The 15,194-nt window shown below is 52.8% G+C and overlaps 1 protein-coding gene across 1 annotated transcript in view; it reads right to left on the bottom strand.

Moving 5' to 3' along the window:
• Window positions 1-14,466, bottom strand: part of LTBP2 (latent transforming growth factor beta binding protein 2) — an 86,227-nt gene extending 71,761 nt beyond the window's left edge. The window contains exons 1-2 of the mRNA XM_087819169.1: window positions 13,909-14,466; window positions 7,551-7,621 (exon numbers count right to left, since the gene is read on the bottom strand). Coding sequence (XP_087675295.1) covers window positions 7,551-7,621; window positions 13,909-14,402 — 565 coding nt within the window. The 5' untranslated portion in view covers window positions 14,403-14,466. The remainder of the gene's footprint in view (window positions 1-7,550; window positions 7,622-13,908) is intronic.
• Window positions 14,467-15,194: the final 728 nt, after the last annotated feature.

Raw genomic sequence — 15,194 nt, 5'->3', positions numbered from 1 at the left:
GGCCTTGTCTAGAAGGAGGCAGGGCTTTGGAGGCCTTAGTGCCAGCGAGGTCCCTGGAGATGAGAGAAGGATGGGATGGCGTCCTGGGACAGCCCCCATCAGGGACAAGCTTGGGGCCAGTCTTTTCCAGGGGAGCAGCTTCAGGGCATGGAAGAGTTGTGTGGCTGGCAGGGAGCCATCCAAGCCGTTCTACAGCAGCACCAGCTCCATGTCCAGGACCCAGGAAGGTCAGGAGGGGAGGGCACCATTCCCACTTATAGCACAGCCAAGGCCAGGGCGTAATACACAGGAGAGCGTGGCCTTGCTGTCAAAGCGATCTGCATTTGAATTTTGCCCACGTGACCTTGGGCAAGTTTCTTTACTTTGGTGAGCCTCAGTGTCCTCATCTAGAAAATGGTCATGCACCTGATATTTACTATTTGCCTAAGATGGTAAGCAAGATAGACACTGTCCTCACCTTTATGGACCTTTCAACTTAGAGAGACTGTCACAAAACGAGCAAACACAGAAGCAGAAGAGCAGACATTGGGATGTGAGTTAGGATGGAAAGCGTTGGGGGAGGGGGGCTGAGATCTAGAAGAACAAGGCTAGTGGGGGGCAGCTCTAGGCTGAGTGGTTAGGGGGAGCTCCTCCAAGGAGGGGAGCTTGAAATGGAGACTGGAAAGATGACAAGGAGTCAGCTTCGTGAAGAGAGGAGAGAAAGCAAACCAAGAGAGCGGCACATGCAACAGCCCCGAGGTAGCACTTTCTATCCAGGAGCCCCAGCTTGCTATGGCGAGCAAGGGGGTGCACACTGAGAGGCAGATTTGGACAGGGATGTGTTATGATCTAATTTATGGAGAAAGAGCTGGAGGGTAAGGTGGGCAGGAGATAAACCGTCAGCTGGTGGCTGCCGTCACCCAGGAGAGGGTGCTGGAGCCCCGGACTAGGGAGGCAGCAGGGGACTCAGGGAGAAGCAGGCAGGTTCCCCAGCGACTCAGGAAGTAAAACAAACAGGGCTCAGGACAGAATGGATATAAAGCTGAGAGGCGAAGGTGTCTTGGAGGGCCCCCAGGTGTCTGGCTTGAGCATCTAGGTAGATGGGGATGCCTTTTAACAGGGTGGGTAAGACCTGCCAGGGGAGTCAGCTCAGAGAAAAGGAAACCACAAGTTCATTTTGGACAAGTAGGGGTGGGGATGTCTGGGAGGCATCAAGAACAGATGTCGAGTAGGCAGTGGGACGGAGGAGTCTGGAGGTCGGAGGAGAGGTCTGGCTGAAGATATATATAAATCTGGGCGTCGTCAGCCCAGAGACGATGTTTACATCCATGGGAATGCATTAGATCATTCCAGGAGCAGTACAGCTAGAGAGCAAAGCCGAGGACCCAGGACTCTGTTCTGAGAAGCCACGTTTGGTGGTTGGGCAGAGGAGAAGCAGCAGCAGGGACACAGGAGGGGCCAGGATAGTGACATGATGGTCGCTCACAGGGTGAAGGGGATCGAAGTGTTTAGTGTGGTCCCTGGCACACAGAGAGCTTTGCTCTTTTATTGTTGCATGTTAATTGTTTGTCCTGGTGCTTACTGGTGCTTAGAAATGGGGAGCAAATAATGCTTGGCTTGGCTCCCATGGCCCCCTTTGTGTGGGGACTTGGAAGATCTGGGGAAAGTCCTGAGGCAGCCCAACATTAAGATGCCGGGTAGAAAAGGAGAAGCCAGCCAAGGAGGTGAGAGGAGGCAGCTGGGGATGGCAGAAGGAAACTACCAGGTCACCCCTGTGATCATTCACCCACTTAGTCCTTTAACAAACGTATGCCAAGTAGGTAGAGAGGGCGAACACTGCCCTGCTATCAACAGGACATGGCACTCAGCTTCAGGAGGCCCCGGGTAAGAACATCTTCTAACTTAGACCTTCAGGAGATGCACCTGCTCACCAGGAAGAGCTACGGTGCCCGTAGGTGGGGGGTGGAGGTGGATGGTGTCTTGCTGGGACTGCACCCTCCGTGTTGGCTGGGTCTCACTGAGGTCATGTCGCAATTCCCCTTAGCCACCTCCTGCCCTCCTCTCCACCACTCTGGCTGCCAGTGGTTCCTGACGAGTCAGTGAATGGCCTGCAAATCATGCCCCTGCCCTGACCCTTCTCCCAGCCGTTTGTTCAGCGCTTACCATTATGAGGCCCTGGGCTAATTTCTTTACACATGTCTCTTTTCTTCCTTCTTATAACCACTATAAGAACTATTCTCACTCCCACTTGACATATGGGGAAAGTAAGGCTGAGGGTGGCCAAGCAGTTGCCTGAGATCACCGTGCTAGTAAGTGATGGAGCAGGGGTTTGAACCCAGTGAGTTTGGCTCCAAAGTTGGGGCTCTTACCCTGTGGGATGAGATCATTACAGGGTTCGGATGGGTGGGCTAAGGAAGCTCCCTCAGGGGAGTCAAGGCAAAGCCCAGATCAAGAGGGTTAAAGTCCTCATAGCACTGAGATGTGGACCAGAATGAAGGCCACGCAGAGGCTCTAAACCAAGAAGGCAGGAGCACATGCCCAGGCCACTCCAGGATCTCCTGAGGGTCTCCTGAGGACTATGAGGAGTTCTCTGGAGGGGCTGACAGACCTGGGACTGCAGAAGGGCTCACCTCAGCACAGACCTGGGCTAGGCCCTGGATTATTCAGTACACACTTATTGAGCCTTTACTTTGTGTCCAGTGAACACTTACTACTGAGCGGCATGCTAGGGGCCAGGAGACACAGTCCCTGTCTCAACACCAAGGCCAGATGTGGACAGAGCATGCCAGGCCTTGAACTGAACACTTAACTTGAGTTATCTCACTTGTTCCTTCCAACTATGAGAGGCAGAGACTAATATTAGTCACATTTTACAGGAGAGGAAACTGAGGCACAGAGAGCTTAAGCATCTTGCCCGCAGTCATGTAGCTAAGAGGTGGAGTAAGCATTTCAGCCCAGGCAGGTAGCACAATCTCCTGGGTCCAGATTAAGGGTAATGGCTAAACTTCCAGGCTCTGCTGATTCCCAGCTGCAAGACTGGGACAAATACTTAACCTCATCTGCAAATGAGAATAAAGATTGAATCTAGTTTCTAGGGTTGTTGTGAGGATTAAAAATTAATAATTTAAGCTCTGACCCACAGTAAGAGATACAGAGTGTTATGATTAATCTCCCCAAACAACTCTATATAGATTATTATACCCACTGTATAGATGAGGCTCTTTAGCAAAAAAGGGCCAGTCACTTGCCTGAGGACACAGAACTGGGATTCAAACCCACCACGCCTTGGATCTGGCACTAGAATTCAAAACACGTGCTCTTAACCTTACGCCTTACTGCTGCAGGGTTGGAGGGGAGCGACCCACCTAGACCCATCCTCAACCCCAGAACAGCCCCAGCTGCTGTGCAGCTAGGCAGAGATAAAATGAGAATTTAAAGAATCCTCTTACCATTGTGTGTGTGTGTGTGTTTGTGTGTGTGTGTGTGTATTGGGGTGATGATGAGGGTGAGCCAGTCTGGGAAGGATGGACAGTCTTCCAAAAGCCCTAATTATACACAAGACCCACTCACCCCACACTCTACAGACCTTCCCCTCAGTTGAGGGGGCCAGGCAGGCCCCAGTCCTCAGCTTCCACAAATGCATAAAAACATAAATTGCATGACAGAGCTGGCAAAGCCACAGAAGGACAGGCAGATACCAAAATGAGAGGAGGAGAGAGGACCCAGCGTAAGACCCCGCCAAGGCGGAGGGAGGAGCTGTGGCTCCAGCAATGGCCACCTGCAGATACAGTGGCTCCCCGAGGTCCAGCGACTGGGCAGGGGTGAAGGAAAGGACCTGCCAGGGAGATGGGCTTGTGTGTTACAGCAACCTAGGATTCTGTGAGAGGATGCAAGAGGGGGCCAGGGAGTGGCCCCAGGGGGCTCGGCCATCACTCCCTGTACATGGGCAGTGGGTTGTACCCATAGAAATCTGGGAGACACCTGGGGACAGAGTCTCCACACGGTTCTGGGACTAGATTTCATTCTTGGCAGTGGGAGGATGTCACACACCCGTCCTTGTCAGCTCTCCTCCTCTGCTGTCCTAGGAGTCACCCAATATGTGTGAAACTTCTCGGACAGAGTCATGAGCATTCCCCAGCATTGACAGTCTCAGCTCCAGCCAGAGGGGCAGCTGTGGGGAGGGGAGAGGGAGCCGGCAAACCACTGGGGGAGGTAGGAGAGCCAGCTGACAGGGTGTGGAGCCAAGAGCCCTACATTCTACAGAGCTTAGGACCCAGCCATCCAGAGCCAACGCCCCACTGCCCACGTGGTTCTTGTTAGGCTTATTAGCAGAGGAACAGCAACAAGCAAACAGCACAGCCCAGCTAATTAGCACACAGCCCTTCAGTGGGCAAGCTGACCAAGTGGGAAAGGCTGACGCCCATTGGCAATTCCTTCAGGGGAAGTGCCAGCCTGTGTGCGTGGGTCAGGGGACAGCCAGGGGAGCAGCAGGGTGAGAGGGCCCGGGAGGGAAATAACAGGGGCTTAGGACCCCCAGGGTGCAGTGGGCACTGGAAGCACGCTGGAGCAGCCCACTACTGGGGCACAAGGGTGTACACACACATTGGTTCTGACAATCTGCAGACTCACCCAACTTCGAGTTTCCAATGTCGAAACTCCAGTTTGGCAGAGAGTAATGCTGGAAAATCACGTGCAAGTCAGGAAACAGAGCTTTGGGGGCTGGAGGGCCAGAGCAAGGCTCATGCCCAGATTTCTCAGGCAGCTGGTGAGAAGCCCACCCCCTCTGAAGCCACCCTGCTCCAACTTCAACTCAAATCTCAGCAACACTCTCTGTTAAGCTAGTTAGAACTTTCCAACCCTACTCTCCACCTCCAACCCCAAGTCCCTTCCACAGCCTCCAGAGTCTCCCAAGGCCCCCAAAATGTGGTCCCTGGACCAACAGCACCAGCCCCTGGGAACTGTTAGAAGCACAGATTCTCCAGCTCTACCCCAGACGTGCTGAATCAGAATCTGCACTTTAGTAAGATACTAGAGGATTCAGGGGAACATTCACATTTGAGTAGGACTCCCTCAAGGCAGATCTTCCTATGATGGACCCCAAAATCTGTTCAGTGTCTTCAGCTCTGGCTAGAATCACCTAGGGTGATTTAAAAACACACACACCAGAGCTTCTGCTGAGTATAAAACTACCTGACTACACACATCTCTGGCTTCTCTGCCAGGGGGGTCACTGATTTTGATTCTCAGATCCTCTAATGAGGTCTGTGACCTTGAGCTAGTCACCACTTCTCCGAGGTTTGCTGTCTTCATCTTTAAAATTATGAGGTGTCCCCTGACTCTTCCCCCAGCCACAGAGGGCCTGTCCTCTGAAAGCCCACACTAATCCAGGGTCCTGAAAGGAAAGAATTTCCAGGGAGGCAATCTGCTTTGCTGTTTGTTTTTGAATTTGGGGTTTTGATTTCTTTATCTGTAGATCCTTAGAGAGGCCCAAGATTCTGCCTGACCATCATCAGCTGACTGGGAGAGATCAAGGCCATGAGGTCTGAGGCAGGACTAAGAACTTGGTGAGCCAGCATTCCCATCCCCACAGGCATGGAAGCAGCCCCATCTCATCCCTGTCTCATCCCCACTTTGGAGGCGTCAGAACCAGAGATGAGGGTCTCCATCAGGGCTGGAACACCATAAGTTTTGTCATGAACCTGGAAACCCTCACACTGCTAAGAGCCTGTGGGCTTGTCCTTGGGCAGGAGGGGTTGCTGGTGAGACTGAGGCTTTGCAGCCAGGCTTAGGGCCAGACTAAGGGTGGTGGCAGCTCCAGGAAGGACCGCTCGGGGGAGTTCCTGGAGCTGCCATACAGACCTGGGAGCTGACGGGAGCTCAAGAGGGGCCCTGGATGTGAAAGAGAAAGATCCAAGGGGCTCCCTGAAACCCCCATATCTGTTATTATCTGTGGGGATTCCCAACTCCAGAAGGCCCAGCCTCATTGGTGTCGGGAGGGAACAAAGCCCCATAGAGAAGAGTGCTGGGTTCTGGAGTCAGACTGCCTGAATCCAGCTCTTCCTCCAGCACTTGAGGTGAGATATCCTTGGCCATGTTTCCCAACTAACCTGAGCCTCGGTTTCCTTGTCTGTAAATGATCAATAAATACTCATATTATAAGATTATTGGGAGGCTTAACTAAGATAGTGTATGTGAAGAGCTTAGCACAGTGTTGGGAACAGTAAATCCTCAGCTATTAGCTAGCAGTGTAGTGGTGGGAGCAGCAGCAGTAGCAATCCTAGCAGTGGTAGCAGCAGCAGTAATGGTGATAGTAGTAGTAATGGTAGTAGCAGTACTAGTAACGGTAGTGGCAGTACTAGTAATGGTAGTGGCAGTACTAGTAATGGTAGTGGCAGTAGTAATGGTTGTACTGGTAGTAGTAGTAGCAGTGATGGTAGTAGCAGTAGTAATGATAGCAGCAGTGATGGTAGTAGAAGTACTAGTTATGGTAGTAGCGGTAGTAATGGTGGTAGCAGAAGTAACGGTAGCAACAGTGGTAGGAGCAGCAGTAACAGCAGCAGTAATAAGGGTGGCGGTGGTAGCAGTGCAGCAGGAATGGTGGTGGTGGTGGTGGCAATGGCAGCAGCAATGGTGGTGGTGGTGGTGGTGGCAATGGCAGCAGCAATGGTGGTGGTGGTGGTGGTAGCAGTGCAGCAGGAATGGCGGTGGCAGTGGTAGCAATGGCAGTAGTAGATGATTGTCATCCCCAGTTCACAGATGCACAAAGGCCCAGAAAGCAAGGTAAGATATGTGGAAGGCGAGTGTAGTGATTTAAAAAAAGGGACCCTGGAGTCCGGTTACCTGAGTTCAAATCCTGCCGTTTCCAGGTCATGTGACCCTGAGCACGTGACCTGCCTGTGCATCAGTTTGCTCATCTGCCAAGTGGACAGTGGTACTACCTGCCCTGTGGGGATGTAAGTGCGCCTTGCACAAAGCGAGTGCTGCGTGAGTATGGGCTCTGGCCCTTGTTACTGCCCCTGACACCGTCAGTGGAGGCTTGGCTCCTCCTGCCTCACTCCTTGGTTTCCACGTAACTAAGATGACTGTTCTCTCTTTTCTCTCATCTGGGCCAGCCCGCCGGGCTTTGAAGCAGTCCAAAGGAAGGCTGCTCCAGACAAGTGGTCAGAGCCTCATCTGACCATCCTGGCGGGATGCCTGACAGAGGCCAGGTCCAGAGAGCGGCGTCTCTGGAAATGTGCAATGCAGAGGCTCTGGGGCCAGCCACATTCTACAGACCACAGGGCATGTGGGCACCTAAGGGACCCTGTGGGCACAGCAAGTGAGGTGCCAACACAGTGGGGCAGCAGGAAGGAAATGCAGGAAGCTTTAAACACGTAAGCTGGGCTTTTATTTGAGAAGTTGTTTTCAGTTGGAGGCATTTTATAATCTCCTCCCTCCCAGGGCACATTGCCTCTACTCCCATCCTCAGGAGGAAGGTTGGGGAAGACACTTCTGCTCCAGGTCTGGAGTCCCCACGCCCAGCCCACTTCAAAAGAGAGAGAGGAGAAGGGTAGGTGGGGAGAAGCACTCACGTTTGATGCAGTGGTTGGTGCTGTTTGCTGTTGTCCATCCCGGGCAGCACTTTCCCCCACAGACGTTCCTCCTGTGGAGTCACCAAAATGGGGTCAGGTATAAGGATGCTCAGAAGGGGACTATTCACAGAGCCCCTCTGATGGTCCTGCCCTCTACAGAACACTGTCAGGCTGCACAGACTGTCTCCCTTCTCTAGGGAGGCCACTCGGCCCGGGGAAGGCACTTTGGGATTCTGAAGATCTAATACTGAGTCCTGATTGCCATTCTCTGCATGATGTTGGGGAACCTCACTCTCTCCATCCGTACAGTACAGAACCCACTGGGACAACAATGACAGTGATCATGAAGATGGCCATAAAGCAAGATCAGAGAGGTTCAGTCACTTGCTGAGGCTAAACAGTAAGTGAGAGCCTGAGCCAGATTCAAACCTGAGTTGGCCCAACACTGTCATGCTCCAAGTCTACATTTCCTCTCACCAAAAAACAAGCACCACGTCCTTGCCCAACAAATGCTGACAACCCAACGAGAGCTGGAAGACACACATAAAACTCTTACAGACATACATTTGCATCGCCTGCTAACAAACGCACATTGGGAGGAGCCTTGGCCCAGGGGCTGCAGTAAGACTGAGCACTGGGCTCTAGCTCTTCTATTTAAGCAGGACTTGTGAGGTGGCAAGCTGGTAGGAAGACGGGGCTGGGGACTTGGGTTAAGCTGCCTCTGCTGAAGGAGCACTCTGTTTTAACTTGGGCAGGCTGAGGGAACTTACTTAATAGGACACACTTAATAGGACACAGTCCTTCTCCCAGCTCCTCTTTGGTGCTGGCACTGAGCGCATCCACTGGAAACACTGACCTACGCTCACTGCTGGGGCACTCACCTGACTCACCCAAACTTTGCTTTCAGGCATCTGGTGAGGCCCCCTGCAGCACCAGCAGGTGTCACCACTCCCTGAGTCTCGGTATAAAGACCCAAATGCCTGGACCTGGGTGACTTGCCTAGAAGGGATCTTCCTGGAGAAGACCTCTGGGGGCTTGACTCCTCAGCTCAGGCCGTTCCTGGTTCTGGCTTCGTGGACCCCATCATCAGCATCAGAAATTGTCTACTAAGCACTCATGAAACTCAGGATGAGTGTGGTGGCAGAGGTACCAAGCTGGAGAGTGAGGGAGAGGGACAGGACAGGGGCCATCCCATGACCTCTGTGGTCAGAATGGGCAAGCATCTGGTCTCACTTAGGAATTTGCTTAACATTTGAGTGGACCCCAAAGCTTGTGTGGTTTTGGAGCCTTACAAAACTTTCCAAATAAATTCCTGCAGCTTGAAAAAGCTGAGGCTCATTCCTGGCCCTTTGGCCCAACCTCCCAGGAAGCTCCCAGAATGTTCCCCCAGCGAAGGGCTATGCCATTCCAGCCACCCCAAAGCCTCTCTGGACCACTGACTGCCTTCAGCAGCTTCTTGGCTCCATGATGGCCTCCTTCCCATCAGGGCCCAGGCACCGGGTTCTGGAGAGGGGGCTGGTTCTCATACCCAAGGTTTCTGAATGTGTCCCCTGGCAGAAGGGGGAAACTACCCACCCATTTGTAACTCACTACTCCTCATGGTGGTGACAAGACCTCCTAGAGGCCTGGGAAGTTTTTGAAAGGAAACAGACCACATTCCCTGGGAGTTTTCTAAGAACTAGGGCCTGTGGGAGTCCAGATAGCACAAACTGAGGGGCCCGTCTGGCTGGGCAGTCATGGCATGGAGCACTGCCCAAGGAGGCCCCCTGAGCCAGCTGATGACCTCAGGATGGTTTCGCAGCTGACTGTAGGAGGGCGGCAGCTGGGCCTCCCTTGCCTGCCCATGGTGGAACCCTCAGGGCCATCAGGGCCACAGTGAGGAGTGGCTAGGATTAAAGGCTGCCAGGCAGTGGGGGTGGGAGGAGCAGCTTGGGACTGGATGGGTGCTCAAGAGGGATTCAGGTTCTCAATGACGGCCTCTTGAGGGTCCTTTTTAGGCCAGTATTAGAGTTTTGGGTAGATGGCCAGCTAAGAGATGACCCAGGGAGGTGGCCAGCTAAGAGATGACCATTCAGTGGGCTCTGCGCGGCTGGTGATAGCAAATGAGCCTTACTAGCTGGGGTATATGACTCTGGTCTGCCTCCCCGGAAGGTCCCACTTAGAGATCATATGAGCCCAACCTTCCAGGTGATACCACTCAGCAAACATTAGCTTGATATGCAGCATCATTGCCCAATACTTGGGGACACTTCTGACTAACAGCTTGGGACAGTTGCTATTCCACCTCAGACAAATATGATCATAGTAATCCTTTGTTTAAAACCTCTCATAGCTCTCCATTGGCCTCTACAAAGTTAACCAGGCCCCCACTTGCCTCTGCAGCCTAATTGTTTCCATTACCCCTCCCTCGTCTCCATGACCACCCGCAACCAAGGCTGTGATCCTCCAAGGATACAAAGTTTGTCATCTGCCAATTGCATTCTCTGTGTTCACATTTTGATGCCTTTGCTTAAGCTACTCTCTGCCTAGAATGCCTTCCCTCTCTTCTTTGGCAATTAAAATCCTTTGCACTCCAAGACTTCCAAATCAAATGTTACCTTCTTTGTGTAAAACCTACTTTGACATCTACCCTGCCTTCCCTGTTCTCCATTCCCTGTGATCTTTGAGTAGTGATTGTCTCAGGATGTTAGTTGTATGATTCTCTATGTGACTACCTGAGGGTTCTTTTCTGATTCCTCCTTGTGCCTCTAGAGTCTAACACAGCGCCTGACACATGTGATACATTTAATACTTCTTTGTTTAACTTAATCTAGTGTTTCCCAAAAAGCAGATGAGCAGCACTGAGAGCAGAGAAGTGGGTTTTAGGTTTCCACAATCACAGCATTCAACAATTCTGAGTTACTTGGTGATAAAGTGATTCCTGTTTTGGTGATTTTCTAGCCTAATTAGGTCAGTGAAAAAAAATTGATCTGTAAGCCAGGTCCTTCCCCCAACACCTGCCAGTCCCCCTTTTCAACAGGGAGAACACAGGATTGAGCTTCTTAAGATAACAGTATCTGACTAGAATTTGAGAACTTTTGTTTTCATTTCAACTTTCCTACAGTTATCTTCTCTTCATGACAAGTGAAACTATTTTCAACTTATGATAGTGATACAAAGTTTCTTTGGAAATGAATTTATTTATGTAGAAAAATGAGTCAAGCGCTGTTTGTAATAGCAAGAAAGTGTAACTCATCTAAATGTCCCAAAACAGGAGGATGGATAAATAAACTGTGGTATATTCAGACAGTGGAATAATATACAACAGTTCAAATGAATAAACTTGGGCTAATTATATTAACATGGTTCAATCTCAAAATCTAACGAGGAGAGGAGAAGAAATTTTAGAAGGATAATACAGCATGGCATCATTTATCTATGTTTAAAATATGCAAAACAAATTGTTGCTCTACAGATGCATGCATATGTAGTAATAGTATAAAAACATATGTTGGACTCATAAGTAAATTTAGGGTAGAGATGGAGGCAAATTCATAGAGGAAGTTTCAACTAAAAAAAAAATCAGAAGCAAAATGTGCCAAAATATTAAGGTTTGATAAAGTTGGCTTGTGAATTATATTACATCCAATACCTTTTTGTGCATTTGTACAAAACTTCATAATATAAAATACTTTAAAATAAATAAAACACAAAATCCTGTTATTTTAACAGTATATAAATTTAAAGAAAAATAATAAAGCAAGAGATAAAAGAGGAAAATATTTAAAAGGTGGCATGCTTTGAGGCTAGTCCAGGAAACCCTAAATATTGAGAAACAATGGCTCCAAAATTTTCCTGTAGACTGTAAATTTCATTAGTGCAGAAATTGTGTCTGTTCTGGTTTGCTGTGTGCAAAAAACCCTCACTATATTGCAAGTTCCATGAAGACAAAGGCTGTGTTGGCCACTGCTGTATCCCCACCATCCAGCACAGTGCCTGGCATATAGGAGGCCTTCCAAATACTTGTTGAATGAATGAGTGAATGAATGAATGAATGAATGAATGATCCAATGATCCCTGGCAGTAGTGGTGTAATTCCAAGTTTCACCAGCAGGTGGCACTTGGTTCTTGGCCCTAAGGAACCCACAAGGCAATTGCCAGAGGTCAGCCTGGCCAGGGGCCATCAGCCAGAATGGACCTGGGTTGAGAAAGCCCATTAACAAGACTGCCACTCAGCCCCTCCCTGGCTGACTTGGAGTGGCTGGCTGGAGTGCCAGAGGAACTCACTCTTTATCAAAGCTGCAGAAAATTATCTGGGAAAGGAGCCAAACCCAACATGTGATATTCTGCATGCACCTGCATACAGCAGGTGCCTGTGGGTGGCACCCAGCCCGTGTTCTTACACACCTGTGCACATCTGTCAGCCTTATTGTGGTGACAATCTGCTTTGCTCATCACTACCTCATTTCATGACTTCTAATAGTACACCCTCCCACCCCTAGCCCCCACCTAAATGCCTACAGTGAAAGCTCCTCCACGACCTGGCCTAACCTACGCTTCCAGTCTGACCTCCATGGCTCCACTACACACAGGTGCAGTCCTGCCTCTAGGCCAGTGCCAACAGTGGGAAGCCCTTGTCCTCGGGCAGTGCTACGCCTCTAGGTCCCACTTCTGCCACCTCCCCTCTGCTTCCCCACATGCTGTCCATTGGGCACCACGGGCTCCAGCTCACAGGCCTCGTTGTCCTCTGAGCTTCTCAGCCACACTTGTCCCATTCCTTTATACTTAACATGAAGCTTCTGGTACTAGAAAGCACATTCACTGGTACATATCTGTTCATTTCTCCAACTCGGTTATAAGTATTTGAGTTGCTCTCCTGGCAGGCACAATGCCTTTGTCTCTGGGACCCATCTCCTATCCCATGCTCCCCACACTTGCTCTTAGGAAGCATGTATTCACTTGCACAGGTCAGGAAAGAAAACAACCTGAAACATGGTAGGTGCTCCATTAACAGTTGTTGACTGATTCTGTGTGTAAGAGACTTGGCAGTGCATGAGTCTACAGTCCGCCTGCTTTAAGCTGGGCCTTCTGTGGGCAGCAGGGAGTTCATTCACTCATTCAACAGGTACTTAATGAGCACCACATATATGCGGCACTCTTCTAGGCAATGGTAACAACAATGAACAAAACAAAGCCTCTGTTTTTATAGAACTTACATTAGCATGAAACACAGAAACAGATACATAATATGTCACACGGGAATAAGTGCTATGAAGAAATATAAAACCTGTGAAGGGAGAGAGAGGGTGGGGCAGGAGCAGAGATCTCAAAGAAGCCAGGGAGTCCTGCTGAAGTGTGGGAGAAGGTTGCTGCAGCCAAGGAAAGCAGCCAGTGCAAAGGCCCTAAGAACGTGCTGGGGAATAGAACTGGGGGTACAAGCCCTTCTGCTCATGCACCAGGACTAAACTCAAATGGTAAATCGGACTCAGGCCAAGAGGGATGCCAAGTTTCTTCCCAGCCTCCCGGTGGTGCCCCCACCCAGCCCTGCACTGCCCAAAGGCTCCCCTTCCCTCCATTCTGGAAACACCTGACATCCAGGCAGGGCCCAGCGCCTGGCAGCCAGGATGATCCCCGACTGAGGAGCCTCCCCACGCTGCGAGGGCGCCCCCCGGTGGGCAGCGGGCGGTGCCTGGGGAGAGGGGAAAAAGTAAATCGCTGGGCTGGGAAAAACCTGCGAAGTGACTGAATGGCGCTGACACTTCACTGCACAGGGAGACACACAGGCCCATTCCCAGGGGGAACCACTGTGCCACAGGCACACCGGGGGCAGGCTTCCTGCCCAAAGTGCCCCCGAGCCAACTCCCCTTCCGTGTACCCAGGCCAACCTGCGCCCAACCCAAATATTCGTCCCCACGCGCAGATTTCGCTGCCAGCCCCCTTCTCAGAGATGCATCTGCCTTCGCGCCATGGAGTCCCCGACATCCCCAACCAACGGCGCTTGGGGGGCTCAACCTCCCCTGTGCCCGAGGCGCTCGGACGCGCGCCCTGCGGCTCCTGCCCGCCCCCTCTCGGACCCCAGCAGCACCGGTTTGCTGAGGGGGCGGGATGCAGAGGCACATTAGGAAAGGATTTAACGTCCGGTATTGGCGAGCTGGTATGAAAGGGAGAGGATGGCGTTTCTCTTTCCCCTCAACTTTCTGAAAGTGGCTCAGATCTACAAGCCCCAGTTCGGTGCTGTTTCCCCGCACTACTGAGGCCAGAGGGACTAAGGACAGAGCCCCGGCGCCCTCTCTTCTCGCCTGCACATCCCTCCAGGAATGAACGCTCAGCCGCAGCCCGCGTTCCCCCCAACCCCCATGCTTTCCTCTCCAGTGCTCACCCCGTGAGTCGCCCTCGCGGCGGGGCTGGGGGCGCGGCCCGGGGCCGCTGCAGGGTCCCGAAGCGCGGGAGAGCCGGAGAGGCCCGTGCCCGGGGTGCGGGCTGCTGCTGGCTCCAGGGGCTGCTTCTCCAGGTCTGCGCAGGTGGCCGGACTCGCCGCGGCTGCTGCGCTCGGGGTGGCCTCCTGGCCTCGGTCTCAGCGGGCCTCCTGGGGCTCCCCCAGCCGGGTTGGGCCCGTTCCGCCGGCGGCAAGCCCTGGACTGGCGCGTCCTGCTCGCGGAACAGACTGTACACCTTGGCTGCAGCCCCTGCGGGGTGGCTGCCCCTGGGGCGCCACAGTCTACTCGCGTCCCTGCCAGCCGGTTCGTAATGTCCCACCGGGTCCCTCTGAGCGTGACCCATGCCCACGAAGAGAGCCAGGGTGAGCGGCAGGAAGCGCCTCCAGGGGTCCCGCAGGGCGCGCCCGGGGCAGGAAGAGGTGGTCGGCGGCCTCATGGCGCCGGGGCCACTGGAGAGCAGTGCGCGCGGGACCAGTCGGGGGTTGGCAATAGGTTACCCCGGCCGCCCACGGGCTGCGCTCGGGTTCCCTCCTGGCTTCTCCTCGTGTGCGGGGCGCGGAGAAAGGCTGCGGGCCGGGCTCTCCCCAGGGCGAGGGCTGGACGGCAGAGCGGCCCGGGGCTGCGCGCTCTGCGCCTGGCGGCCGCGCTTGGTCTCCAGCTGGGCGCGCACCGCAGCTGCACCTTCGCGCGCTCTCCGTGTCGCCGGAGCCTTCCGAAGGGGAACTGGAACTGGAAGGTTTTTATTTTTGGAAACCTCTCCCTGTTTTTTCGTCTCTTTTATCCACACCATGCCCCCTCCTTGGAGGGACAGCTCAGCCCCCTCATTACGGGAGAGGGAGAGAGGAATTCAGCAACACCCACTTTGGCACCGGGAAGCGAGCGGGCGGCTAGGGGGTTTAACCCATGAGTAGCTGGGGGTGGCGCAGGGCTGACCCGAGGGCTAGTGCGGGAGATGCCGCCTGCAGGAACAGCGGCACTGGAGCCACCTTTCTCCTGTCCTGGGCAAGCTGGGCTGGAGACCTGTTCCGAGTTTATCTCCCGCCCCTGACCTCAGAGACAAACTTCGGTTTGGATGACCAAGGCTGCAGCCTCGAAGGTCTGAAGAAGGCCTGGAAAGGTACCAAGAACGGCGGAACAGAGACAGGTCCCTAGGGACCGACGTCCGGTCTCTTCGCTACTCACCCCGGCCACTAGGGGCGTTCGCCCGGGTGCAGGCTGGCGCTGGGAC

The sequence above is a fragment of the Miniopterus natalensis genome, chromosome 1 (genome assembly GCF_054644295.1).
Source record: "Miniopterus natalensis isolate mMinNat1 chromosome 1, mMinNat1.hap1, whole genome shotgun sequence".
Taxonomy (NCBI): Eukaryota; Metazoa; Chordata; class Mammalia; order Chiroptera; family Miniopteridae; genus Miniopterus; species Miniopterus natalensis.
Note: the sequence above shows the minus strand (reverse complement) of the source record. Positions and strands in the feature narration are given on the sequence as shown.